Genomic DNA, 14,886 nt, shown 5'->3' on the forward strand with positions numbered 1-14,886 from the left:
TTTCTTAAGGGAGTAGTAAACTCTGGCGGCCTGAAAAATAGACTTTCTATAGGATCTTTTTTTTCGGGGCTAAATTTCTGTTAACAAAAGAAATGCGTAGGTTTATTTATTCATGAATGTAGTTTGACGGTGATTTGTTTCGAAACTACTGGACCACTGCCGTGACCGCTGCACCAGGTGCCACCGGGCACTGCCGCCTTAGCGGCGTGAGTTCCACTGCTCGCCCATGTGAACATAGAACAAAAGTATACTAACCCGTTAAGTTCTGGGACCTAAGAAAACTTTCGAGATCTCGAAACATAATCTACATTCTGAAGCTCATAAAATAACAATTTTATTTCAAGATTTTTGAACTTACAGATCATTTTTACAAGATTCTTATAAAATACATTACTGCTTCAGCGATGAGAGGGCGGTATTTGAGCTCCTCCTCCTTTTCCCCTCAATAAAATGCAATGGAATGAATTTTGAGGTAAAGTTGCTAACTTTTTGGCTTGTCATCCATTGCGGGGTCCGTTTTCGCATCACCTCACTACGGTACTGGCACTAATTCGTTCCAACATTATACCGTGTCAATGTTAATTTAAAATTGGTATGTGTGATCACCCACTGTTCTGCCATAAAATTCAGTGTGGTTTGCTTCTTCTTTCTTTCATTGGCTACAGCATCCCAAAGGTGTCACGTGGACCTTCACGTTCACTCTTAGCTTTCTGTTATTCTGAGCACCTCCTTTCTAAGTCGGGAATTCGAAAATCTTTCATTCCGAAAATACACTCTACCGAATTGGGAATCGAACCCACCACCATCATCATGATATGCTTTTTGACCGCATCTCTTATGCATACAGAATTTGAAGGCCCCAGGAAGCATGAATTTAATATTTATTGAACCTTGCCTATCTTCAGTAGAAAATGAATCCTATCTGCAGCGCATGCTCACATAAATCGTACGATAGCTCCAATACAACTAAAATATTCATTTGGCATGAACCCTAAAATACTATTGAAGCAGCAAAACCAACAACCACCGTGCTGAAACAAGTCTGTTTGAACGTCCCTCGGACGGAGTAGATAGGTTTCCAGCTTTTACTTCAACTAGAATCACTACATCGAACTCATAACGAACACGACGAATACTCGTCACTACACAGTTAATTATGTTTTCGCGGTGCACTGTGTATAGTTCCCCTCTAGCTTCCGGTTTGCAAATCAAATCATCCATAGTTTCAGAGGGTGGTCGATCAAAACGGGATGGGTAATGCGTGGTCAACACACACCAGACATAAATGTTTAAAGCGTTAAAAAAAACAAACGGTAACCGCTGTTGCCTCGCACAATGTTGAATCAGTGCACTACATACATGACTATGACAAGCATGCGAATGCTAAAGATAGGTGGATACCAACTCACTTCTGATTTGTACCGCATGCGAACAACAATGGCCCTGTTTATTCTTACCATCTGTCGTTTTTACTAATAGGCGTCAACGTTCTTTCAAGTTGCTCCGGTATGCAGGTCAGCGTCATATGCATCAAGATAGCACGATTGGGGATGTTGCATGTTGCATTTCCGATAGCACATATTAATTTCATGGTTTGGATTGCTTTGCGTTCTATTTATATATATAGACAGTGGATCTGTTGGCTACCTTGGCTACATAGATCCAGCCATTTTCAGCATGATTTATTTTTTGAACATTATTTTAATTGGTAGTTCTCAGTTCAAAAATATTCATTAGAAACTTTGAGGCTATCCATAATTTGACAGCTCTTGATCGATATGCCAATTCAGAGAAAAATTACCATTTGGCGTCGGAATATCAGCTTAAATGGCATGCTGCGGTTGTCAGTTGCATTGGATTTTCCCCCTGAAATAGCCAAAGTGCGGACCGCGGGTGTCCACGTAGTACTTGGATATCTATGATGCAACAACCTCAGTATGAATTTATTTTTGCATTACGAATGTGTGACCGAAATGACTGGGAAACTCACAACATTCAACTTAAAATATCAATTGGCTATACCTTTCCTACATATACCCAACCCGAAAAGTTCTTTGTCATAGAAGGCTCTGCTTAAGAGATGTTGATTCTTATTTTCGTTTTCACGGTTTTGTTTCGTGCTCTAATTGGTATACTTCATTTGGCTGCTGAATAACGTATGGATAGTGAAATCTTCACGACAATCTGAGTTTTTTTTAAAGAATTAACAGTTTTAAAAATTCTACTTACATAAGAAATGTTTTACAAAAATAGCTCAAACTTTAAACTGACTCAACCAATGAAGTCCAAAACCCATTAGTTTACCAAAACGATCCCTGCTGCAAACTTTTCCCTACAACCAACATCCCAGTGATTTTTAATGGAAGCGCAGAGGACTTCTCAGTTTCCTTCACAACAAGTATCACATTAACACATTCCTTCCCATTCCATATTTGACTTGCATTCGGACACGGCCGGCGCTGGTATTGCTAAATATTAGATCTCTAGTTTTTAAATATTGAGGATGAATGTAAGTCGCTAACATCATATTTTTTTTCTCCGAGTAAATGCAGCTAATCTAGCAATAACAGAGCATCAACCGTGGGCGGTCAATCATGTTCATACTCATGCTCAGCCAATGAAGCCCAAAACCATACAGATGAATTTCCATTAGCTGATCAACCAGTACCATATCCTGAAAAGATACAGCTCACTAATCTTGATGCATTATAAATATAGCCATTTACACTTTTTTCATCATATAGTTATTTACACCAAGAAACCGTGGTTGGCTAGAGGTACTGTAGATTGGTCACATTCAACAGACTTCAAGTGTACCCCAACTGTACGCAATTGAGGATTACACCAAACAAGTATATACCAACAATTTCCGACCAAAAACTATCAAACATCTGATCAATAAAATCAAACTAGAACTCCAAATAATGCCATGATCATTTTAATGGACTGTTACTTACTAAATACCTACCGCAAAACTGCTCGAATGGGTTAGATTTTTATTCTACATTAAATTACTTACCTCACAATACTACTAGCCCATATAAAAAAAATGAATAAATATGGCTACATGAGCATATTACACTAAGAGTTGTGTGTAGATTTCACTATTCATATTATTCACTTATTCGCCATTTTTACAATACTCAATCGGCATTTTTATAATACTCAATCGGCATTTTTATAATACTCAAACAATCTTGATAGGTTTTCGAAATCAATTCATTTTGAATTTAAGTGGGCTTTTTTTTTAAATCATGGTGATATAATGTACGATGCTTGTCCAAAACGATTATTTTTACTTTTCTTGAGGTATTAATATTTAAAACCATTTATTTATAACTCCATGAAAAGTTGTAGAAGTCTCTACAACAAGTAATTTGCGAGAAATCTATGTATGAAAAGTTAATGCAATAAAATTGTATAAATAGATAGAGAGAAGGATTAGTAATTTCCATTTAATTCCACTACCTTATCTGCTTATCCTTGAAAGATACGCGTATTTCGTCTACAGTGTACAGACTTCACATAAGCAAATAGCGTAACCGAATAAAATGGAAATTACTAATACTTCTCTCTCTCTCTCTCTCTCTCTCTCTCTCTCTCTTAACACAGGTATTCCACTAAGTCGTCCTCATTAATCAGGATTCAATAAAATTAAGTTACCTTTTTAAAGAACCAATAGAAATTGAAAAAATGTGTATTCAAAAAAATTGCATCAAATAAATTGTTCTATAATTTTGATGAATATTATGCTGGTCTATCACAAATAACTAAAATGATGATATTTTCACCTCAATTACCATTAAGCCACCCTGATTTCATGAACATAACATGAAAAGATTGTCCAAAAACCATTTGAAAAGTTTCCAAAATACACCATTTACCTAAAACACACACACACACACACACATTTGTGTCATCCCAAATACGGCTTTGGGACCATTGTGCAATGGGAGTTTATTGAAGACACACATATACACGCATCACGAAAAGTTCTTAGTGCGGGGTGGCTATCGGAAGACCTAAATGATGTTTAACTACATTTTTTTCATAACAAAAATAAAATTACTGATGAATTGTTAACAACTACAAGTTAAGTTGGTACCACCCTATGATGATTAAAATACTTCGTACTTCCTGCCACAGGTCACGTAATAAATCAGACCAAGTTGCACGCATTCTGGAAGTCTAGTTCAGCTCAGGCGATTCCTAGTCTAAACTTACTACAGTTAAGAATCATGAACTCAGTCCATCTCTTGTTAATAGCGGCAATAATTTCAATCGGTCATACCAGTACTTCGGAACATCAGTTCGTCTTCAAGCGGTTCGATCGGGGACTGACGGAGTGCGCTAAAGTTCTTCGTATTCCGGAAACAACAGTAGATCAAACAATTCAAAACAAGTTCCGATGTGATCAGCAAACGAAGCGCTTAGTTCATTGTGTGTTGGTTCAGCTACATACATGGGATGACGGTACAGGACTGTGGAGATCCGCGATTACCCAGTTTTTCGAACCAACTGCTTACGAGGGCTTGTTCGAAGCACGAACCGACATTTGTTTAACCACAGATTTGGCATTTGTCAACAAATGTGATGTTACTACTCGGGCCTACGTTACGTTCGATTGCTTTTATCGTGAATACGGATATCTGGCAAAAAATGTGCATTTCGTGATATTTAAGCAACCACAGTTGATAGGCGTGATGAGTACAAGTTTAGCTATTGCGAACGTTCCTCAGTCTGCACTACGAAGATTAACTGTAGATAATGTGTTTAGCGTTCCGGAAGCACACTGTTTGTTATACATATTTTCACTTCGTGCCGGGTTCTACAATGATATCGGAGGTGTACTACTGTACAGTTTGTACAGTCAGTTTGGAAACGAAACTCTTGTGCAGTTTGGAAAAATCACTTGTGTGGAGAAATTATTGGAAAAAGCTAAATTTGCCGATAGATGCGGATTGGTGAACGCAGTGTTCGATATTTGTTTGATGGATGCTATTCCAATTAATGAACTTATAAAGACAACTGCAGAGCACGTGATAGTTAATTATTTTGAATGATGTTTTAATATACATTAAGTAAAAAAAAATTAAAAACTGTAGTAGCCGATGAAAAAATAATGATCCGAAATACATAACTCAGACTAACCTTAATCTTATCGTCAATTATAAAACAACAATAAATGGCCGAATAAATCCGAAAGAGTCGAGTGAATGCAACTGTTTATTATCTAGACTGTCCTCTGCAGTAAAATTGTTCAAGTTGAATCTGCTCTGCCAACGGCTTAAGCGCCACCGTTAGGACCGTTAACTCTGCTGAAATATCCCGATTTTTAAAACCAAATAATGCCATATATATAAATATAAATTTAGTGAAGAATTCTTACCAAATCTGATTGGAAATATTATCACACTTAAGCGATTTGCGATCTTCGACATAGTTGTTCTGCATAGTTTGTCAATTTTTGAAATTGACGGATAAATTAATATTTTCTTTCCATTTCCCAGAACTGTGAAAGACGGTCAAAGTCATTATCTCGTGAATCTTGCATAATTGACTAGTGGTGTCTTGTGAGATTTTCTGCTTTTCTGGTTCCTTTTTTCGACAGATCAATGATTAATCTCCTAGAAGTAAGATCCAAAATTTGTTATTCCAAAATTTCATATTCAGAATCGGTGTTTTAGGCAAAGTTGGTTGAATTGAGTTCTCGATAACACCAATACTATCAAAGTGGAAAACAAATACAACTAACGCTTGAATGATTGACATTTGAGCCTTAAAAGTTGATTAAGGTAGATGTTCCAGAATAGTGGTGTACCTATAGTTGCGGTATGGGGGTTATGTCAGAACTATGGTGAAAAACAAAATAAATTTATTTTTCATAGGTAACTCTCCTAAAATAAAGTAGATTTGCATACTTGAAACATGAAATCAGCCTCAAAATTACGGAAAACAATTCATTTTCCTTAACATTTTTCTCATTTGCAACTAGCACAACTACTGATCCAGTGTTCTTATTAATGGAGGACAAGTTTTAAAAAAACGTATGCAATTTAATCACAATGTAATGTCGAAGCGGCACCGGTGGTGTAGTGGTAAGTGTGATAACATCTCACCTCAGCAGGCCTGGGTTCAATCCCAGTCGGCACCGCCGAGATATTCTGAGGCATAACATCACGCCTTCGGAATGGAAGTAAAGCCGTTGGTCTCCGGTTCATGAGTTGATGGGTTGATAGGTAGGGTTCAGGTGTGGGAGCTGCCTCCCTGGCGTCGGTAGCATTGGTGCTCAGCACGGTAAACAAAATCGGCGGAAAACAAATCAAGGAAAAACAAACAATGTAATCTTATCCTAGCAAAATAGAGATTGAAAGCTATAAATTGACGTATACAAGTATTTGCATATCGTTTATTTATATTTTGATAAATAAATTGGCTTAGTTCCTCCACTACAAGCTCACGAACCTTTACCGAATCAAATCAATTTAGTAGTAAGGAATATCGGGAGTATTTTTCATGGGAAATTTAATATGTATCGTAGTTATGATCACCGAGGCTTTGTGGAGTGATCGATATGTTTTTGTAGTGGTAAGCGTGATTACCTCTCACCCCAGCAGGCGCCGCCGGGATGTTCTGAAGCATAACATCTCTGATCACGCCTTCCTTCGGAAGGGAAGTAAAGTCGTTGGTCCCCGGATCATGAGTTGATGGGTCGATAGGTAGGGTCCAGGTGTGGGAGCTGCCTCCCAGGCGTCGGTAGCATTGGTGCTCAGCACGGAAAACAAGATCGACGGAAAAACAAAACCAAGGAAAAAAGGATAACTTTCCATCGAATGTGACCATCAACATAATATCTACCTGTTGATAACAGAAAATGTACACATATCTACCACGCTTGACGCTATTAATCCAAGCGAAGCCATTTCTATTTTATCCATACTTCTTGCATACTACCTAATCTATTCTATGGTATATTGATACTACTATTTTGCAGTTTTTTATGCTGGCAATCTTCCATAACGAATTTCGGCACCTGCTTCTCCTTCGATGTTTGTCACAGTCCCCGTATCGGATACCACAAACACACCAGTTGTGAACGATAAAGAGTATTCAACGTTCCACCCTCTCTCTTGTAAAAAAATAAAGACAAACTTCACTGCGTTTAGCTCCTGAGGCGGTGGGGATTTTCAATCAGAGGCGGAACGGGAATTTATGTCGTGTATGTTTGCCATTCCCTGTTGCTTTTGGCAAAGCAAACTACGCCTCGGACCTTTAAATTTCCATGAAAATTATTCTTTACTGCATTTGAACTTATAGAGTAGAGTTCGCATAGTACCCTTATAAGCGGTAAAATATGTGAAACATGCAATCAATACCATTCCAACAACAGTGGCATTTCAGCAATCAGTAGAATGGAACACGTAGATAACATGCGTGCATAAGGGAGGAAAATTATAATTAGATTGGTCTTATCTAGGTGATTCGATCATTATTACGCTCTCCGATCCGACAGCCGCCACCAGTGTGTCAACGGTATGTTTTGCCCATTCAGAAAACAGTTTTATCTACGTAGAAAAACGAGGGTAGTCTCGTTTCCACCCTGAAAAGCCAACAATATGTATCTAGTTGGAGTTAACGAAATTCTCCTCAACTTAATATACGAATTTCTAAGAAATTCTCAATTAGTAATTGTTGATTGTTGTGAATAAAATTGGACTATTGAAAGTTGTATATCATTACATCAATTGTATGCTCGCCGATGACCTTCCTTGTGACCGCTTGATTTACGTTTGCGGCTTATTAGAGTCTACTTCGAACATACGTTTGAATGTACCTTTTAATTGTAAACTTAGGGATACATAATTCTATTTTTTTCATAAGCTTCTATAGATGAAAACGAAAAATAAATCAATGTTGAATTTTAAGCACAACATAGTCACTAATATTTTCTTATAAATTAATACGGTTAGGGGAAGACGGGTTATGAATGCCCGGGGGGGGGGGGGGGGGGTAAGACGGACTACAGCCAGTTCCATATGAAATTCTCAGCATTCCTTCAAATATTCAACTCAGAAAAGATAAGCAACATGTTTTTATCATTCTGAAATACTTCGTAGTTTTCAAAGTTACTAAACGTTATAACAATAAATCAAAAGAAACTTCTCGTTCGCTGGGGTTTTCAGGATCTAATTTTGAAAGCAATACATTTTAGAATTTTCGTTGAAACAATGATGGTTTCTGACGTGTGTTGGTATCGTTTCCCTTAATTAATAGGCTATACTTCTTCTGTATGTAAAAATGTATGAAACATGTGAAAATATACAATATATAGTAATAAATGTAAACCATTTTTGAAGAAGTTTTCCAAACCACACAGCTTGAAAAAGTTGTGTAAATTTCGATTACTATGATACACATTAATGCAGCGTCAAATATCATTTTAGATCATGTAAAGTTATGAGACATTTCATGAAACATTCAAATAGTAATTGTATGCAACCATCCATCTTTATTTCAAGATTATTGCACATCGGATATTAGCTTATTGCGTGCTCTCTACTTAGTGTTCAAGATGCACTTCCAAAATTATTAACCCTAGTAGCACCCTTGTTATAAATTGGTCTTGGAAACTTATATACGACTTATTTCAGTTATAAACAAGTTGCTGCAACTTTTTGGGACAGAATTGTGCTACTTGGGAATTAAGAACTTTCGATGCCTGTACAATTTTTGCATTTGAATAATTGTGTGGCAAGTACAATCATAATCTTTGCCCAGGAAATGTTTCGACCCAAAAAATTCATTTCGATATTTTTATCAACAACCATGACAGTTTATATTTTTGCCTGATGTAAATGCATAAAACATAAAACTTTTCCCAAGGAATAAACTGAATAAAATGTAAAAAAAGAACAACCAAATACAACTACTTCGGCAGAAGCCCAACCGGGGATGTAAGATTTGCTTACAATTATGTGGGATTCATCATCGCATGTAGTTAGTTGAGACCGCATGAACGGATATACCGAGCTGAGGTTCAATGCAAAAAAAATTGTAGACCGAAAAATGTGGATTAGTGAGAGAAATTAACCATGACGAAAAAAGGGCGCCGACTGGACTCGAACTACGACCGTTACGATTATCAGACCTGTGCTTTCTCCACTGCTCTCTCCATGATGCGGAACATGAATACACACTTATCCAGTCAATTTTTTACCGATTTTTTGAATTGCGGAACTGTTCGGTAAAATTTAAAAAATCTGTGAAAAATTCAATGTTGAGAAAATGTTTTACGAAAATTTACAGTCTTACTTCTGATAACCCCGTTTACCCCATCTTTACTTCAAGATTATTGCGTGCTCTCAACTTAGTGTTCAAGATGCACTTCCACAGTTAATAATTGAGAGCTTTCGAAGCCTGTACAATTTTGGCATTAGTATAATTGTGAGGCAAGTACAATCATACTCTATGCCCAGGGAAGTCGAGAAATTTTGCGACCCGAAAAGTTCGTTTCGATATTTTTATCAACAACCATGACAGTTTATATTTTTGCCTGATGTAAATGCTTAAAACATAAAACTTTTCCCAAGGAATAAACTTAAGAAAATGTAAAAAAAAAAACAACAACCAAATACAACTACTTCGGCAGAAGCGCCCTTCAATGATTTTTATGTGAACGAATCAATCATACGTTTGGTTTGGTTTGGTTTGGTTTAGTTTAGTTCAAACGGTACAAAACAAAGCCTATACCCAACCGGGGATGTAAGATTTGCTTACAATTATGTGGGATTCATCATCGCAGGTTGTTAGTTGAGACCGCATGAACGGGGCATCAGATATACTGAGCTGAGGTTTAATGCTAGAAAATTGGAGACCATAAAATGTGGATTAGTTTGAGAAATTAACCATGACGAAAAAAGGGCACCGACTGAACTCGAACTACGATTATCAGACCTGTGCTTTCTCCATGCTTCGAAACATGGATACACACCTATCCAGTCCATTTTCTGTCAAATTTTCGAATTGCAGAACTGTTCGGTAAAATTTAAAAAATCTGTGAAAAATTCAATGTTGAAAAAATTTACAGCCTTACTTCTGTTAACTCCGTTTAATTATGAAAAATAAAATTTGATGATTTTATCGAATCTTTACGAATAACGGTCATTTGAATTTTAACCGAGTTTTTCAGTAATTCAAAAACCCAGTTCCTGTAAAACAATCTAAGTCTGTAGGCTAAAAGTGAATAAGAAGCGCTCATAGAAATTGAAGAGAATCGAAGCAAGTGTGTGCATCGTTATACATAAAAAGTTTGCTGGTATAGTCGAAAGCGTAGACATAACACGAAATAAAAGAGATAAAAAATCATTGCATCGTCTGCATGGCCAACCAATATCATGGAGGATGATATGAAGTGCAACTAACATTGAATGTAATATTTTTTTTTTGGTTTTCGTGTAATATGAATATTTACATCCATTCCTCTCAAAAACAAAAGAAGCGCTACTAGCGAATTCATTTCTTCGGCCTTTATCCGTATGTGATTCAAATGACGTTTCAATGTGTTTGGATGGAATTGAAACTCGTATGACGAAATTGGAATCAAGAAACAGTGTTAGATTTTTAAGAATATCTCAACATTTGTGACTCTTTATCAAATCTAACGGTTCGTATGGAAAGGTAAATAAATTAAGAAGTAATCTTTGATAGAAGTATTCCATTTTTTCCAAACCTGTTCGAAAAAGAGAGGTAAATTTCCGGTTGTGCTTAGTGATTAGATCTTAACCATCTATTTTCATAAAAAGCCACAGCAATTTTGCAAACATTTATGCAAACGTTTTCTCGTAAACTATAAACTTGTAAGAAATGTTGCTTATAAAAAATGAAATATTGCATGAAATGTCTCATAACTTTACATGATATAAAATATAAATTTGTGTGATAAATAGTAATACATAGCAATTAGTTACTTTTAACCACCATTACATTCTAAGCTTTTCAGATATTTTTCTCCAATTTATGACCATTTTTCCTCTATAAAGTAGAAAACCTTGCTTAAAATATTTACAATGTGTAACAAAATCATAAGTGCGGATATTTTTTCCGAAAAAAAAATTTAAAAAATATGTTATCGAGAAAAAATAAATAAAAATAAACGGTTTAAACTAGATCTTTGCTGTAGTTTCACAAAATTATCTAAAACTCGACATTCATTTGCTCTGACGGTTTTGACGTCTTCAGCAACTTTATTCAACTTAATCTCAAACCCAGCTTTGTCGAAGAAACCAAAAAGCAGTGCCTGTGGTGTAGTGGTAAGCGTGATAACCTCTCACCCCAGCAGGCCTGGGTTCAATCCCAGTCGGTGCCGCCGGGATGTTCTGAGGCATAACATCTCTGATCACGCCTTCCGGGAAGTAAAGCCGTTAGTCCCCGGTTCTTGAGTTGATAGGTCGATAGGTAGGGTCCAGGTGTGGGAGCTGCCTCCCTGGTAGCGGTAGCATTGGTGCTCAGCACGGAAAACAAGATTGACGGATAACAAATCAAGAAAAAAAAAAAGAAACCAAAACTCTATAAAATGCTGCGTTCAAAAGAAACAAAACAGAACTGCTAAAACATGAATCCCATTCAACTGGTCTTTTTTTTCATTCACAAAGTAGACCTTGTATGTATAGCTGAGCAACTTTGCCCAAGGCATTAAATTGCTATGATTTCGCCCGAGGAGTTATTAATGTGACCAGTTAGTTTTACATATCTGGTCCACTGTGCAAAGTGAGAAAACGCTAGGAAGTTATGAACATGAAGTGTGGTTTTCATTAGGGTTTTCCTATAATAATTTCCATACAAACTGCATAAGGTTTGTGCTAAATCCATTTTCAACCAAATGAGTTCTAACTTTGGAGCGATGATGATGAGGACCCCATTTAGAACCGTTAGAGGGCAAAATTTTCAATACATCAGCCTATTGCATTGGCATTGCTAAAGAGGTTGCCAAGAGGGTCAGGCCCCTCCAAAATTATATTGCCCCCCCCCCCCTCCGGAATGTTGGGTGTACACCGGTATTCAGGGTGCCTTCTATTCATTTTGACCAAAATAATGTTTTATGAAATTATGGAATAATAATATATTAAAGATTGTACTCGAAAAAAAATGCAACACTTTCTTTTGTGTATAACTTTTTATTGCATGAGTAAAAATTGATGAAATTTTGAGTAAAACTAGTTTAGAGTGTAAATCTCGTCACAATCTGTCAAGTGGTTATCGAGATGGTTTCCAAGCAAGAAGTAACTTCGACAAAAAATTATGGGAGCGGTCGTGGAAAATCCAGGCCAGTCCCACAGGTGGATCGCGAAACAGTTAGGAATCGACAATTGACCACTTTGTCAAGCAGTTTTGGCGTGACTTTCTACCAGCGATTTCACAAAACTGGACCAACTAATTTCTATTTTTTTATGAAACGCACAAATGTTGGCTACTTTTCTCGGAGTTCTAGAAGAAAAAATCTCAAAATAATGTTTCATTTCAAAGTTCGAGTGGTAGTAAACGTCATTTTATCTGCTCGAATGAAGTGGTTAATTTAACCGTGTCCCGTGTGGTAAAATCGTTCAAGGAGACCCAGAAAACTCAGCAGCGAGCTGGCAGCGGATGAAAAGCGAAGACGTCCGACCCCGTGAAAGCAAGGAAGGTGAGGGATTACTTCGAAGAATTCATACTTACAACCAGTATCAGAGATATCTTTTTTTTAGTTACAAAATCTGGAAAACATGGGTTTGGGATCTCAAAACTTTTTTTTATTTTCACTTTCCAAATTTTAAGAATTGTTTATTGCCGTATATTTTGGACATTTTCCTATTTCCTAAATGTGTTTATTCTATGTGCATATTGCCATATTTAATAACCAGAAATTTTGAAAGTTATAAATTATAGGTCATAGAATTTAATGTTGGTACATATGCTGGAAATTTAATTGATGATTAAGTACAGATGATCTAAAAAATCTAGTTGAAAAATTCATGGAATTATATAACCCTGAGAATTATCAAGAACAAACGATCATGGTTTGTTCAAAACCAGTATTCTTTTAAGGCTTCCTCTAAGCTTTGTTATGAAATAAATGCAACAAAATTGAATTGTACTATAACTATAATGAATCTTTCACTTACCCAGCAGCAGCAGCTTGATATCCTTAGCTGCCTGGATTCCATCCTCCTTCAGATTTCGTTCAATTTGTTTCGAGCGGGCAATTGCCTCACGTTCTTCAGCTGACGATGCACATCCCATGGTGTTTTGGTTTTCTTTTTCACTTACTCCCGTCTCGTATTGAAAAGACTAGCACCTTTTTATTTAACGTCACGCAACGTTTTACCAAGGATATTATGCTCTGTGGGTTTACTTAAAGCTGAAGAAAATTACAGCTCCTTGGAGAGGTACGAGATAGTTTTCTTCTTTTCCACTGTCCTTATCTCTTTGCACAATGCAATGGATGTATCTGTTTCTGATGCTGCTCGCCGCACGGTTTCACTTGTTTATATTAGGTGATCTTATTTATTTATCAGCCTTTGGCTACACGCCTTACTCTTGTGCTCCCGAGTACGTTGCGTACATTTAACCTCTCTATATTTATGTTAGAGACTTCACTAAATAAACAGATGTTTCTCTTTATACTTCCTTTTCGGCACTTGGCGGTCACGGATTAATGAAATTGCATCAAAACCAATCTGCAGAATGGAATACAAGGTTTTACATATTTATGTATTCAAAATTAAATGGAACATTCTTTTATTGTTCATACACAGGCATATTATATTGTAAAATCATCTGGAAGACAGCAGTAAGTTACACTTTAACATATTTATTCAAAAACGATTTCACACTCATGGCTAGAATGTTCATTGAATCTGCTGTACTTGCGCAATCCAAATCAGGCCTTTATAAATTGCTTGAATACAACAGATTTGCTGTATGTACTCTTCTCACGGCAATTAAATAAAACAGACACAATTGATTGAATTATTCTCACGAATCGAATAAATTGCAAGCTCAACACCTATCAGATAGCCGTCCTGTACACACAGCAAGTTGCTCTATTATCAACCCGAAGTAATTCATAACTGAAAGTTGTGCTGTTTGAACGTTTCTGTCAAACCGGATGCTGCAGTGATTGAATGAGATGTCTTCAGACGGTGACAACCCACTGGGAGATGTTCCATTAAATTTCGAATGCCCTATAATCGTGTTTTTCCTTCACAGTTTTTCCAAACAATAGTCAATTTTCTTAATAAATGTCCACAAAAATCAAAATTTTCACGAAAATTTTCCAATCGGCTGTTCTTCGTAAGCTATTTTCATATTTCCCATTTTTCTCACTGATACTTATACAAACAATTTTCCATCCACCCAAAGACACTAACCAGCAGGGAGAAAAAAAAGATGGGAGTCTCACTTCACTTTTCACCAGAACACTTTTCCGCTGAGGCAGTTCCAGGAACAGTTGGTCGCGTTTTTACGGAAACTATTCAATCAAATCAACACACTTCACCGATTACAGCCGCGACGGAGCGGATTTCATTGATAAATTCTTTGCTTTTCGGTGGTGATTTTGCACAAATTAGTTTGCCCAAATCGCGCCCGTCCTGCTGCTGGAAAACTCGCCACTCTTATTCTTTTGACTTTTCTTCCTTCTCGCCCAAATCTATATGCGAGTTTGACACCCTCTCTGGCAGGCATGCATAAACCTACATCGCACGCACACATTCGCAGCTCGAGGGTTGACGTTTGTTTTGCATCATGTTTCACACAGTATGCCAAGTGGATCACTGGACTCATACTCAGAACAACAGCACGGTTTACTATCGGTTGTTTTATGCTGTGCTAGTGCAAGTGCAGTTATGG

The 14,886-nt window shown here is 36.8% G+C and overlaps 1 protein-coding gene across 2 annotated transcripts in view; it reads right to left on the reverse strand.

Moving 5' to 3' along the window:
* Galphao (G protein alpha o subunit) overlaps positions 1-14,675 on the reverse strand; it is a 147,937-nt gene extending 133,262 nt beyond the window's left edge. Inside the window, exons 1-2 of one of the 2 annotated variants that reach the window (XM_065221699.1) lie at positions 14,438-14,675; positions 13,158-13,712 (exon numbers count right to left, since the gene is read on the reverse strand). In XM_065221699.1, coding sequence (XP_065077771.1) covers positions 13,158-13,275 — 118 coding nt within the window. In that variant the 5' untranslated portion in view covers positions 13,276-13,712; positions 14,438-14,675. Of the gene's footprint in view, positions 1-13,157; positions 13,713-14,405 lie in introns of both variants that reach the window. The other variant, XM_065221698.1, reaches the window with a different exon arrangement.
* Between the last annotated feature and the right edge of the window lie 211 nt (positions 14,676-14,886).

This window comes from Ochlerotatus camptorhynchus, unplaced genomic scaffold (genome assembly GCF_037179485.1).
Source record: "Ochlerotatus camptorhynchus isolate MF236.1 unplaced genomic scaffold, CSIRO-AGI_Acam_v1.1 ptg000146l, whole genome shotgun sequence".
NCBI lineage: Eukaryota > Metazoa > Arthropoda > Insecta > Diptera > Culicidae > Ochlerotatus > Ochlerotatus camptorhynchus.